Below are 15519 nucleotides of genomic sequence, written 5' to 3' on the forward strand. Positions count from 1 at the left end.
AGTTAACTTTTTCCAAGAAAGAATTGTATACATGATGGATCTTGTTCTGGGTTCAGACAACAGAATCCATTCTGATTGGTCTAAGAAAGAAAGGATTTACTACAGGTATTAGGTAGCTTATGGGATCTTTGGAAAGGTTAGTGAAATAGTTTCTAAGCCAAATTTCCAGGAATGACTCTGGTGAAGATGCCGGATAGACCCCAGAACCACACTGTCTCCATCTCAGTTAGGAAACTGGGGCCACCACATCCAAACAAAAAATCACATGGTCTTTGCTAATACCTGTACCAGTAAAATGGATGGCCCATGTCCAACCTTTTTCCCCAAATACATTAACGTCACCTCAAATGTCATGAAGAGATATCTGTAGGAATCTAAATCATGTATCTATATCCTAAAAGAAGGAGGAAGTAGGAAGTGGTAGGTTTTTGTACTGCTGTTTTGTTTTCTTTGTTTCCCATTAGATGGTATGGTCTACATTAAGAAGCACTATAAAAATATAAACATTGTTCAGAAGATTTCCTGCATCCGCCAGCTGCAAATGTCAACTTCAGACCTTTATCATGAAATTTAGGGTACTTTACCTAACACACTTTTCATGTTTCCCTCTTCCTAGATAAATAAGTGGACTTTTATAGCACTCCAATCATTTTATTATTATTTTGGTATCTTGCTTATAATAAGTCTTGGTCTTCAGCCTGTTTTCAATTCTAGTTTCCTTTAGGTTGGTTTGAAAATTCATGATTACACTACAGATTTCAAAGCACAAACTCCAAACTGTTACATACATCATCTGGTCAATATTCAATCTGTAGCACGTGTTTTGTCTTTGAAGTTTGGTTAAACTTTCTTAGGGGACTGCCAAGACTGAATGGAATATTTTTGTGTCACTTACTCTTGATAGATTGCAGTCTGGCAAAGTTGGAGCTGTACTTCATTTGGCAAACTGTGAAATGCCCTATTCTTCTTTAGATATAGTTGAATCTTTAAAAGAAAAAAACAAACAAACAGAAAGAACAGCTTAGAAAAGGGCTAAAGGAAAATAATTATGTAGCTCTGTTTTTAGCTCAGATCTGTTCAACATTTCCGATAACCAAAACAAGAGTAGATTTTATGTGGTCTCCAAAGTCTAGCCCTTTCTAATGGGTAGATGTTGATAATGAAAATATTTCATATCTGGATTCATGAGAATTTGGTATGGTTTTAATACAGCAAAAACTCTCCTGTGGAAGTGAAGGGAACACTGATACAATGAGGAGATGGTTTTCTCCAGCATTCATGAAGTTCCATGGTGTTAAGACCCCACCTCTGTGAAAAAGTTGGTAAGGAATCCTTTGGAACCTAGGTCGTCCGGCAAAACATTTAGTGAAAACCAAGGACCATAAATATAAGTCTGATTGTGTCCAGGAGCCTTTCATTGGAAAACATTAGAGGTAAGAAGTTCAAACAAGCCTTTTTCCTCTTTCCCAAAGTATTTTATTTTACTCTGCATTAATATGCATCTGCCTGGTATCTTTGAAAAATAACCGTGATGTGGCTACTAAATTTTTTAAATATTTGCATTTTTAAAGGGTATAAAAACAAAGATATACTCACAACCCCTACCTCATACCATATACAAAGATTACTTCAAGATGAATCAATGATCTAAATATAAGACCTAAAAAAAAAAATCTAAACACTATTACACCAGAACACAAAGGAGTAAACCTTCATGACCTTGGATTTAGTAATAGATTCTTAAATATGACACCAAAAGCACAAGCGGCAAAAGAAAAAATAAATCAGACTTTATCAAACTTAAAAGCTTTTTGCATTAAAGGAGAGTATCTGGAAAGTGAAAAGACTGCTTATAGAATGGGAGAAAATATTTGCAAATCATATATCTGACAAAGGCTTAGTACCCAGAATAGATAAAGAAGTTCTACAACTCAGAAACACAAAGACAAGCCAATTAAAAAATGGGCAAAGGACTTGAATAGACATTTCTCCAAAGAAGACAAACAAATGGCCAATAAGTACGTGAGAAGATATTTAATATTTTTAGTCACCTGGGAAATGCAAATCAAAACCACAATGAGATACCACTTCACACCCTCGGGCATTGCTGGTACAGTTGCAGTGGGGACAGCTCGGCAGTTACTCAAAAAGCTATAGAATTACCATACTGCCCAGCAATCCCAATCCTAGGCATTCCTTTCCCAGACTCCCAATTCTAGTGGCCACTTTCTTTCTCTTTCATTTTGCCCTCCACAACATCATATAAATATAATCACATAATACACTGCTTTTTGGTTATGACTTAGCAAAATGCATTTAAGGCCATCCTTGTCTTGTGCACACAGCAGTTTGTTCCTTTCTATTGCCCATTTGTGTTTTATTGTATGGATGTATCAATTTTCCTGTCTATTCGCCTGTTGAAGAACATTATAAGAATTATCTTTACATTTTCCTTTTCATTGCTAAAAAATTAAAATTCTATTTAATTCCTAAATGAGTATAGTCCGTGCTGATATTTTGTTTTGATTCTTTGAAATTTGGTGTTTACAATGTACAGACTTCATTTACTATTTATAAGAATGCTTGACTAACAGAAAGGCCTCATTCTCTAACCTGCTAGATAACAGTTTTCTGCAATGGCTACTAAATTAAAAAACCTGAAATGTAAGGGTGCTTAAAATCTTAAGTAACAGTCTCTGCATGTTATATGACCATACCTGTCAAAAAAATTTAATGCCATTTTAACCATTTTTAAGTGTACAGTAGATTGGCATTAATTACATTCACACTGCTGTGCACCCATAACCACCATCTGTTTTCAAATCTTTTCCATCACCCCACTTATAAACTCTGTGGCTATTAAGTAATAATTCTACCTACTCCCTCCCCTCAGCCCCTGGCAACCACCATTCTACTCTCTGTCACTATGAGTTTGACTGTTTTATACATCTAACACAAATGGAATCACGAAGCACTAGTTGTTATGTGACTGGCTTACTTCATTTAGCATAATGTCTTCAAGGTTCATCTGTACTGTTGCACATATCAGAACTCTGTTCCTTTTGAAGACTGAATAAACCATTTAATGGATGCGTCACATGTCCTTTACCTATTCATCCATCAATGGACATTTAGGTTGTTTCCACATACTGCTATTGCAAATGGCACTGCAATGAATATGGGAATGCTAATACCTCTTCGAAATCCCAATTTCCATTCTTTTGGATAAATAGCTTAAGTGAGATTATTGGATATGACAGTTCTATTTTTAATTTTTGAGGAGTCTTCATACTGTTTTCCATAGTGGTTACACCATTTAACATTCCCACCCACAGTTTGTAAAGGTTCCAATTCTGCACATCCTCGCCAACGTTCTACTCTCGGCCTCCATGAGTTTGACTAGTTTATATATCTCACATAAATGGAATTGTGAGTTATTTGTCATTATGGAACTGGTTTACTTCATTTAGCATAACGTCTTCAAGGTTCATCAATATTGTTTTATATATCAGAAATTCATTCTTTTTAAAAATTTGTTGTTGACAGTATTACAGATGTCCCCCATTTGGCCCCTTTACACCTCCCTCCATGCAGCCCCCACCTCACCCCACCCCAGGCCTAACCACACTGTTGTCTGTGTCCATGGGTTTAAGAGTGACCTCCAGCATCTTTTTGTATATCTCTTGGCCATTTGTATGCCTTCTTTGGAGAAATGTCTGGTCAGTTCCATTGTCCCTTCTTTAATTGAGTTACGTGGGTTTTGCTATTTATAGACATTTCTTATATATTTGGATATTAATTCCTATCAGAGAAATGATTTGCAAATATTTTCTCCCATTCCACAGGTTGCCTTTTTATTTTTTTAAAGAAACTATCACTTTAATTTATTTTTTATTGATTTTAGAGAGAGAGGGAGGGAGAGAGACATCGATGTGAGAGAGAAACACTAATCGGTTGCCTCCGACTGGGGACTGAACCCATAACCTGGGCATGTGCCCTGACTGGCAATTGAACTGGCAACTCCTTGGTGCATGGGACAATGCTCAGCCAACTGAGCCACACTGCCCAGGGCCGTCTTTTTATTTTGATGATTGTTTCCTTTGTTATGCAGAAGCTTTTTAGTTTGATGTAGTCCCACTTTTAGTGGTCTATTTTTGCTTTTGTTGCCTGTGGTTTTAGTGTCATATCCATGAAATAATTGCCAAGATCAATATAGTCATGGAATACATCCCATTTACAATAGCATCAAGAAGAATAAAAACTTAAGAGTAAACAACCAAGGAGGTGAAGGATCTGTACACTGAACACTGTGAAACACTGATGAGAGAATTTAAAGGAGATGCAAACAAATGGGAAGACATCTTGTGTTCATGGACTGAAGGATTTAATATTGTTAAGATGTCTACTACCCCAAGCGTTCTATAGATTCAAAGGTTAATAAAGTCTAAAGAACATATGTTCAGCCCAATGCTTTCTCTTTACCTAAAATGCATGTAGCGCTGAAATAACCATCTTCCTTTAGGGCAATGCAGAGAAAATTCTCTGGATTACAGTAATTTTATCCCCTGAACTGACAACTGTTCCTATCTGATTAGATATAAAACTATTCATTCCTGCCAGTCTTTTTTTTTGACATGCCGAACAGGGATTTTCAATCTGTCACCTCTAGAGCTCCTGGAAGAAATAAAAGGGGAACTGGGGGTGAAAAGGGATTTTTGAACTTTCAATATTTTGAAAAGACTGATGAGATCATTAATTTACCTGTAATAAAGTCACTGGGATAATGTATAACATACTTGCTTTAGCTGGAATCATGTCAGCTCAGCATGAACAAGTGATTGATTGACAATAAGATATATCTTTAATTTTAGAAAGCAGGAAGATAAATTGACTATTAATAAGTGACTTTTGTTAGGAGGCAAAGACCTTTCAAAGCATGAGGTTCATGGGGTGGCATGGCTAGGAACCAGCGTGCTACTTACTGTATAAGATGCCCTGCCCTCGGCTCTAACTCTGAAAGCCACCTCACCATCAGAATCCTCAGCCTCCACTCCCAGCACTTCTGACCCTGGAAAACCTTCTCTGGTATAAATTAAAAGCACTTGGTAATTTAATGCCATTTGATTGCCTCATGCATACTCAAGAAAGCCATATACTTCATAGTATGCATATGATTCATAAAGAATTGAATAAATATAGTGTCTATTTTTATACCTTCTGGAACACAGTTCTCTCCTGAAAATAGGTCCTATGAGAAAGAGAGATTTAACTTAAATTTTTTTTTTCCAGGTTGTAGATTCATTGTTAAATTGAGGACTGTCGGACCCACACAAGAATTTCAGCTCACAGTCATAAGAACTTACATGGCTATGATTTTAATTATATAGGTAGATTCAAGATAGTGTCCCAAGCACAGAAAACACTGACTTTTAGAAATGTCTGATGCCAAAGATGATGACTACTTGTAATACAACACTTTATTTTTTAGGATACTCTGAAATGCTTTATACCTTAAAATGTTTAAAAATCAATATCTCTTTTTACTTTATAGCTGGTATACAAAACATTCTTTAGAGGCTAAAAAACAAGAAATGTACATCCAACTTACCTAAGTACATTAAAATTTTAACAGAAGCAGAGATGGTCCACCTAATCTCTTAGGGACAGAAATCCATATCTACATAATGGGTTGCTGAAGTTCATTCAAAGATTAATAAATTAAAATCATGGAAAACATTTTAATAGGCTTAAATAAATTAACTTATGATCAAAATCAATTATTTATCTTAAATTCATACATCAAACAAATATAACACACAGTAGGGACTCAATGATTAATATTTCTTCAATCAATGTATGAAATAAATAAAAGAACAGCTTCACTAGATGTATGTATAAACATATAAAAATATTCCAAACAGCTCTGGCCTATGTTGCTCAGTGGTTAGAGCACTGGCCCATGCACCAAAGGGTTGCAGGTTCAATTCCTGACCAAGGGCACATACTTGGGTTGCAGGTTTGATCCCCAGCGCCTGTTGGGGGTGTGCGGGAGGCAACCAACAAATATGTCTCTCTCACATCAATGTCTCTCTCTCTCTCTCTTTCTCTCTTCCCCTCCCTTCCTTCACTCTCTCTAAAAATCAATGGGAAAAATATCCTTGGGTGAAGATTAATAAAAACAAACAAAAAAATATTTCAACTGTCTTTACTTAATCCCATTTTGTTTTCAAAAACCTAAAATTAAGGCAACGACTGGAGAGTAGAAATATAAGAAAAATAATTTGGCATGATGTTTTTATAGTGTTAACCTGTATTTGCTTAAAATTATAGAAGAAAAGCATCAATGAATATATTGGAATAATCATATATCAAATTTTTATTTATTTATTTACCTCTCTGAGACTTTCTTGGCTTCTTTGCTTAGGTTGAATGAACAACAACGTTTTCAGCTTTTCGAAATCTTTGCTCTGTAAAACAAAGTGTACTTACATTGAATGCATCCAACCTGTCCCCATGGATACAATTTCTTCTAAAAATTTGGACAGGATTTATAGCCTGGGGAACAATGAGTGTTATTTGTGTAATATTGACGTTTAACTTTACACATTAACTTTGTTGAAATTACTTTAAGAAACAGATTTACTTAAAACAATTGAAGCACCAAGTATGGAATTCACCAGTCATGTTATAGGTAGATATGTTTGATTATAACTAAGACAACGAGACCATTACAACAGATTGAGAGTTTCTGTGCTGAAAGGCTATTGAGTGAGTCATTGGGTATGAGTCACCCCATGAATGTAGTTCAATCTCAAGTCAACCCAGCTGGACTAGAGATCACATTCAAGACGCTCCATGAGCCTATACAAGAGTGTGAACAGTAGTTGTTTCCTTTTTATCTACAGAATTCAGTTTCAAAATAGTGTTACTGAGGACTATGCTATAAGGTGAAATACAGTTGAGTTTATCTCAATACAGTATTTTTCTTTAACTTTTTATACCAGGTCTCGGGCTTTAACATAAAAAAGTATGACTTCCATCCTCTATCTTGATATCAATTTCCTCGTCACATCCCATACTTGATAATGAGAATCTAAACATAGATCCAAGACACTCCTAGACTTATTCTGATAACTTGTTTGATCTTAGTAATGATAATAATAATAATCTATTGAGCATTTAGTATGCATAAGGCACTATTCCAAGAACTTTACATGTATTCATTCATGAAAGCAGTTTATATTTTTTGGCTTCCTATATAACAAAGAAACTCTCCTGGCTATTAAAAATGCCTATGAATGATACAGGAATATGCTGACTTTATTCTTCTGGGTTTTAGTAGCTGTTTTTTTGGTGTGTGGATTTTTTTAAAAAAAGAATGAATGACAGTACTACCATAGTTTACCAAAGCAACACAGCAGAGATGAGGCAACATCTAATCCTAATTCAAGTAACTTTATTCCACTATTCCAGTATACCATAAAGTACACTTTATTCTACATTGAGAACTACACTGTACAGTGTGAAACAAGTTAACACTCCCATAATGGCTGGAATTGTTCTAATGGGATCTAGTAATGTTATTCAGAAGAGTTCATGAAAAATGAACTTTTACCCAGTTTAACCCTACAATCTACTCAAATGAATGACCAGAAAAAATTGTCATTTGATACAATTAACATGTAACAATTTAATTGTGTCAAATTTTTTAAAAAACAGAGGAAAGTGAATTGTTTTATTTAATGTCAATATCTTCCCCAAATATAGAAAGAAATTTAACTCTATTAAGCATAATAAACTTTAATTATCAGAGTTAAGTTTTATTCTGTGATAGAATATCTATAAATTAGCTCAAATTATTTTTAATATTAAATATACTAAAATTTCAAACTGATCTGCAAACCACATATCATTATGAAAAAAGCTAATACATTCATATTCATATAAAGAATGGAGGGAGCTTGACCAGTGTGGTTCAGTGGTTGAGCACTGGCCTATGATCCAGGAGATCGAGATTCAATTCTAGGCAGGGCACATGCCCAGGTTTCAGGCTCAATCCCCCTTGGGGGGAGGGGGGGTGCAGGAGGCAGCTGATCAATGACTATCATCATTAATGTTTCTCTCTCTCTCTCTCTCTCCCTTTTCCTTCCTCTAAAATCAATAAAGATATATTAAAAAAAAAAAAAAAAAATAGAGGGAAATAAACCAAAATGTTACAACTAATTATCTGTCCTCTTGGAGATGGAATTTTTAGTCATTTTTATTTTCTCCTTTATAACCTTTCTATAATTTTCAAATTTCCTACACTTAAACTGTATTACTTTTATTTTATTTCAAATTTTTAAAAATAGATACAAATATATTTTTATGATTATGAAAATAACATATTTACATTTAAAAGTGAAAATCCATTGACATTCTACCAACCATAATCATTGTTCTATTTTGAGACATTCTAGATATCTATTGTTGCTATGTGTGGTGTATATAAATATCTATATATTCAAAACATATATATACACACTTATGTGCACACATGTGGAAACATATATAATTTTACAAAAATAAAATACACTATTCTGTTTTGTGACCTGATTTTTTTCTTCAGTGATATACTATTTACTTCCTTCCACTTGTACATCATTTTTAATAGATGCATCATACTCCATCATATGATATTTTATAATATCTATTTAGCCCAGTTATCCCTCAGCACCCAGTTTAGATATCAGTTCCTCCAAGAAGCCTCCGCTGCCTCCCCATTTCTGGGCCCAGCTTCCCCATATGTGCTTCAACCACAGTCTACACCATCAGCACTGCACTCAATGAATGTTTAGTTGACTGTCTTCTTTCCTAGATTCTAAGCTATATGAGGGCAGGGAACCAACTAAATCTGAGTAATTGTTGTACCCCTGTACCTACTACGGTGCTCAACAGAGACAGCACCAAATAAATAGTTGAAATATAAATTGTTTCATTTCTTTAAATTATAAACAATAAGATAAACATTCTTGCACATGCAAATGTGTGCATTTATCCAATCATTCTCATGGGGGTAAATTTTTTAAATTGGAATTACAGAGATAAAGACATGCACATTTTGGATTTTAATACATACTGTCAAATTGCCCTCCAAAATCCCTGTAGAAATTTACATTCCCACTACCAATGGATGGATGAAAGTATCCATTTTCCCACTGGTTTTAAAACCAATTCCCGATATTATTATTCATCACTTTATAATTTTTTTTTAATTTTAAAGATATTACACATTTTGCTAGTCTTAAATCTAGATAGCTATTAATTAGGACGCAGACAAAAATACTAACCAAGTTATATTTAGAATAATTGCTCATGCCAAATGATAGTTCATTAGCTGGATGATTCTTTACGCTCAAGTAAAATAGTGCCCATTCTTTTGCTCGACTCTTTTCAATGTACCTGAAAGAGAAATGACAAAAACATATAGAAATATAAAAGTACTGACTTGAAGAGAACATGTGCAAAAACAAGCTAATGTGGAGATGAATCAACTGGAGTAGAATGTACACAGGATAACATGCACGTTAGTATCCGGGGGAAACACTAAGGTATGGGTTCAAAACACAAGGTGAAATGTGCAACTGACTGTGGATGTAGTTACATTTTGCTCTGAAAAATCAAGTTGGAAAATGTTTTGTCTTGATGCTCTAGACTTGCATTTCCCAAAGCCTATTATCAGTGTCCACAGGATTGCCTACTAGTACTCCAAACTAACTGTGTAGAAATAACACTCATATTCTTCCTCTTCTCCCTGCAGAAAACTTGGTTAATTTTGGATCCAGGCCATGACGCTCTATCTAGACTTGTACCGTCCAATATGTACATGCAGCTAGTACAAATGAGAGGTGTTGTAAGTGTAAAACACCCACTGGATTTCAAAGACTTAGTATGAAAACAGAATGTAAAATATATTGTTAATAATTTTATATAGATTACTTGTTGAAATGATATTTTGGAGATATTGGGTTAAAAATAATTTTACGTTTCTCTTCACCTCAACCTTCGTTAATGTGGCTACTAGGAGTCGATGAAGGGGATTTCCAGGGGCATGGAAGGCAGTGTAGAAGCTGAGCAGGACCATAAATCAAAGATGAGAAAACTGTTTTAAATACCAGATTATCTTGAACAATAGTTTTCACTGTGTTATCGCTCTGTTGCTTTTGCTAAAACCTTCAAAAATGCCTCAGAACATTCGAATGTCTGAGCTGGACTACAAGATAGCAAACTTGAGCTACAGGGTGTGTCTCCCGTAGCCAGGAGTGACCAATAAGAAAACCAAGGGAATGATGAACTTGAAGGACAGAATCAGCTGTCCCGCCCACCAAGAGATTCCCTTTCCCATGCCAGCCTTGGAGTTCTGGATGTTGGTGGTGAGTTTTGTTTGTATGTTTTATTGTGGTTATCCATTTCAAGGATGTCATCACTCCCTCAGGGACTCCTTTAACCTGTAACAAAACCTCAGAATGCCTCAGTCCCAAAAGTTGCCTGAACCTCATTTGAATTTGCCACATGCTCTGGGATCTGTGCCTTGGATGCCAAAGTTGTAATCAGAGTCCAGCTCTGTACCCATCTCCTTCCCCATGAGCAGATGGCAGCCTGGGCCCAGTTACTTCAACTCCCCTCCTGGTCTTATGCATGGAAATCCCCGAATGCCTTGAGCTCAGGCATGCTCAGCTACTGGGTGAATGAAGCTCATGATCTCTAAAGTCTTTTTCAACCTTATGTTACTATAACAAAAAGCAGACCAGTGGTTGCTTAGAGCTGTGATGGGAGGTATTCCAGTGGAGCTGAGGAAACTTTTGGGAGTGGTGGATATTTCCAGTATTTTGACTGTGGTGATGGTTTATGGGTATATACTTATATCAACTTATCACAATGTCAGTTATACCTCCATAAGGCTATTAAAAAGCAGTACAGGCATACCTCATTTTATTGCTTTTCGCTTTATTTCACTTCACCAATGTTGTGCGGTTTTTTTACAAGCTGAAGGCGAGACCTGCCACTGGCTTTATTGTGATACTTGCTTTATTGCAGTGGTCTGGAATTAAATTTGCAATAGCTCAGAGGTATGCCTGTACTAACATGCATAATCATTCTCATAATCATTCTCATAATCATTTTCATCAATCAAGAAACCAATGGCCAAATATTTATCACCCACTCTGACTGACTCCCCCCCTGGTAGGAATAAGAGTTTTCTTGGCCAAACAGGACTTCAGGGAAGTCATTCTATCATACCCTTGACACAAAAAATGCAGTATTTTAGCAGCATAGCTTCCATATATACTTCACTGTGTTAATCAGAAGAAAATGTCATCTGACATATGTTTGAAACCAGTGGGTTGTTTGTCTTTCCATAGGAAGAAATATCTCCAGTGAATAAAAAATAAAACTTGGAAAACTTCACAACCCAATACAGCAGAGTAATTATCTCAGGTTGCGTTTCATAGAAACAGAGCCCGAGATGAAGATTCTTGTGTGATTTAAGGCTGTCAGGTGAAAACTGTAAGAAAGGTGAGCAGGCCAGAGAAAGGGAAGGGGGAAGGCAAAAATGTGGGTCCGGCTGCAGTCTTCCCCTCTAAGGTAGGGAGGCACCCCCTTGGCCACAGACCACACCTGAGAGTCGGGGTGTAACCTCCTGAGCATCTTCTGGCAGGACACCTTCCATCAGAAAGGCAGCTGTTGGGAGCCTATACTCACAGCAGCTGGAGAACGTGGGCACCTACTACCTGAAAAACTCTGAAAATGCTCGATAAATACGATAGATTTTATTGTTGTTGCTATTACTGTGTCCTCGGAGATGCCCAGGCCAGGTGGCTCCGTGCCCAGTGCTATGCAGGCGCTCCACACAGCTGGGCACCCAGGAACGAGATTTTTACCCCAGCGTTACTTCGGGGTCGTCTGAAGAGTCCCCATTTGGTGACTGCCTAGAAATGTACACGTATCTGTTTCATGTGGCATTCTCCTCAAGTCCACAGTCAAGCAAAATCAGACCTTCCTGTGTTTCTCAGCATCAGCTGTGGTGACTTCTGTGGGAGACAGACCCCCAAGAGATGAATTCTTCTAGCCCGGGACAGGAAAACCAAAGCCAGAAATGAAACCCCTCTCTCACCCAGGCTGTGTGACCCCCGTCATGACACCAGAGTTCCCACAACGTCACAGCCAGACTCGGAGCGACACTGCAAACCGAAGTCCCGGGGCCACCCCTGTGATTTCTGCATTCTCCAGGCGCAAGTGTGGGAAATGCGGGCTTTTCCTTCCCGGGTCTCCTGGCCTCGAAACCGCACGCACACGGTTCACAGCTGAGGGAGGGGGCGCGCGGGGCGCCCGGACCCGGCTCCCCGGGAAGCCGGCGGCGAGGCCCCCGCCCACGGAGCGCCGGCCGGTTCCGGGAGGGAACAGCCCCGCTCCGACGGCGGGGTCACGGCGGGTCCCGCCCGAGGAGCCGCCAGACGCCGCCGCTTTTCGGAACCTGCCCTCCGAGGGCGGCCCCGCGGCGGAGGCGGCCGGGCCGCTGGGGACGGCGCCGGGCTGTGGTTACCTCTTCCCGAGCAGCGCCAGGCCGCACACGTGCGCCAGGAGCGCGGCCGCGCGCCGCAGCCGGTCCCTCGCCGCCGCCGGGCGCGCGGGCGCGGAGGGGCCCTCGGAGCCCTCGGGGCCCGGGACGCGCGCCATGAGCCCCCGCGGCCCCGCGCCCGTCCTGGGGGGACGCCGCCGACCGCAATCGCTCCGCCCGCGCCGCCTGGGGGCGGGGCCCGGGCAGGACACGCCTCTGGCCCCGCCTCTTGGACTCGGAGACCGTCGGGGTTCCCGCCACCGCCACCGCCACCGCCACCGCCACCGCCACCGCCACCGCCAGGGGGGCGCAGCTCCAATTTGGCGCTGCCGCGGGGATGGAGAGCGCGCGCGGGGAGGGGCGGGGGCTTGAACTTTCTCCTTGGAGCCCATGAAGTTTAGGGCGGGAGGTAGATGTGGCGTTTACACTTGTTCTTAAAATAATACCCGACTGTAACATAGGTCTGGGGGTGAGGGAGGCCCTCGGCAGCGAGCTGCGGAGAGGCGCCCTTGGGGCAGGTCTCAGGGTCGCCGTCGGGGCGCGGAGGCTCCGTCCCGGGGACGCGTTCCCGCCGCGGCCCCCCCCCCCCGCCGCGCTCGGGTTCGAGGTGGGAGGACGACCGCGGACCCCGCCCCAGGGCCTTTAGCCAGAGAGCGGGTCGCTGGCGTCGGGGCTCAGGAAGGAGACTGAGAGGAGGAGGGATAGACGGCCCCAAGGAGACCTTGAGGGACCGGGTGCCGACGGCCACTTCGCAGCTGGAAAGAATGAACGGTGCCTATGGCTCAGAAGACCCCCTCCCGAGGCTGACCCGTGCTGGCGACGTTCACTTTACGTTTCCAGGGAAGCGGAGTTCGCTGCGCTTGAGTGATGTTTAGGTGCCTGCAGCGTCCCAGAGCCACGGCGCTCAGGGAGCCGGTCCCCTGCAGTTCTCAGGCCCGATCCGCTGGGAAGGCTTCGAAACGGAAGGACGCCGGAAATACACGGAATGCCCAGGGCAATGTGCAGTTGGGAGAAAACGCAAATGTAGGAGGAGGTTGCCTTTTTATGTTTTATTGGCGAGAAAAGATGCACCGTTTAAAGGTTGTGAAGTGAGGTTGTTTTGGAAGACCTCCGAGGTGCAGGGCGCTGGGAGAGGAACAGTGAAAAGCCTGCAGCCCTCCTGTGTGCCGCCTCTGCTACTCGCACAAAACGCTGCTTCGCTCTGGCCACCAAGCATCTGCAGGTTTTCCCCCACCAAGCAGTTCTCTACAGCATCAGCTGGGTGTCCTACAATTTAATTCAATTCCGACACTATCTGCCTGGAGTGTATCCAGCGGGAAGCTCTCCGAACCCCCGTGCTAGTGGGGTTTTATGGAAGTTTCCTCACATAGGCTGGATCAATTATGAACTCCATTTCCAGCCACCACCACCCTCCCCCCCCAATCTCTGGAGAAGTGGTGGCGCAGGCCTGAGAATTCCAAGCTTCCAATTATGGTTTGGCCTTTCTGGGGACCAGGAGGCATCTAGGACTCCCCTCAGAGTCACCTCAATAGACCAGAAGATGCTTCTTATGCTCTTATCTCTTAGGAATTTATAAGCATTTTAGAAGCTCTGTGTCAGGAATCAAGGGCAGAGACCAACATATGTATTTCCTGTTATCTCACACACAAACTCTAGCCTATACCATATATGATGCACCTGACTAAATACTACATTGCCTTTATTAAGGAATTTCTACAGTGCTTTATTATTCCCAATAGTAAAGAATTAAGTATTTAATTTGTACTTTTATGTTGTTCCAGATTAGTCCCTGAACATGTTAGAAACAGTATGTCTTATCAAGCAAGATTTCCATGGTCTTACCCATGGAAATCCATAAATCAATCAACTGATCTTTGACAAAGGGCAAACTTTTTCACCTACTTAATTTCTCCCCTGATGAAAACATAAATTTTTTATTCTATTCCTTTGCCATAACAGTAGTATAGACTGGTTAGGATGTACAATGTTGTCAAGCATATATGAAATACATAGCCCCTAAAAGTGCTTCGTATTTTATCAACTCTCAACAAGAAATTTGATTATTAGAAAGTGTGGGGATTTTAATTATGCAAATGACAGATATTTTGCAAACACTCTAGGCTCTGCAAATGTTTAATGGTAGAAATTTGTTTTATACGCTATGGCCTTTATTAAGTGATTTGCCTTTCAGTACTCTACAAGCCAGTTTTCTATGTACACATATGCTATTGGCACCTTTAATGTGAAGTCAATCCATGTTACTGTTTTCCCAAAGCAACTGAGAAGTTTCATTCCACCTAAAAATTAATATTAAGTGACATAAGCCAGACACAAAAGGACAGATATTGTATGATTCCAGTTATATGAAGTACCTAGAGTAGTCAAACTCACAGAGGCAGAAAGCAGAATAGAGGTTACCAAGGTCTAGAGGGAAGGGGTAATAGGGAGAACACTGAAGAACATTCATGTGGACACTATGTCAGACATTTCATGTGCATTTGCTCACAGCCGTCCCACTAGACAGATATGGATACAGTTTTCAGTTTGGGATGATGACAGACTTCTAGAGGCTAATAGTGTGATGATTGCACAATGCAAATATACTTAAATCCACTAACTGTTCACTTAACATGGTTTAAATAGTAAATCTTCTGTTATGTATGTATATTTTACTACAATTTAAAACCCAGCAATTTAAGCATATAACTTAGACATACAGAGGCAAATCCTAAAAAAAAAAAAAAGCACCTCTAAGATTAGAAAGTATTTTCCTTTGAAAATGGGAACATGGTGGGGAGAGGAATGCTGTCTTCAAACAAACTGTGTAAAACTATTTATCTCTTTAAATCATGTGCATGTAAAATTTTGATAATACTATAAATAAATAACAATCACAATAAATTTGAAATAGTTTTAAGCCC

At 40.0% G+C, this 15519-nt stretch overlaps 1 protein-coding gene across 1 annotated transcript in view; it reads right to left on the bottom strand.

Moving 5' to 3' along the window:
* The window catches only part of LOC308567529 (cyclic nucleotide-binding domain-containing protein 2-like), a 63085-nt gene extending 50366 nt beyond the window's left edge, over nt 1-12719 (bottom strand). Inside the window, exons 1-4 of the mRNA XM_081159188.1 lie at nt 12584-12719; nt 9330-9441; nt 6393-6467; nt 896-984 (exon numbers count right to left, since the gene is read on the bottom strand). Of these exons, the coding sequence (XP_081015314.1) occupies nt 896-984; nt 6393-6467; nt 9330-9441; nt 12584-12717 (410 nt within the window). The 5' untranslated portion in view covers nt 12718-12719. The remainder of the gene's footprint in view (nt 1-895; nt 985-6392; nt 6468-9329; nt 9442-12583) is intronic.
* Between the last annotated feature and the right edge of the window lie 2800 nt (nt 12720-15519).

Source organism: Miniopterus schreibersii, assembly GCF_964146895.1.
Source record: "Miniopterus schreibersii genome assembly, chromosome: 1".
NCBI lineage: Eukaryota > Metazoa > Chordata > Mammalia > Chiroptera > Miniopteridae > Miniopterus > Miniopterus schreibersii.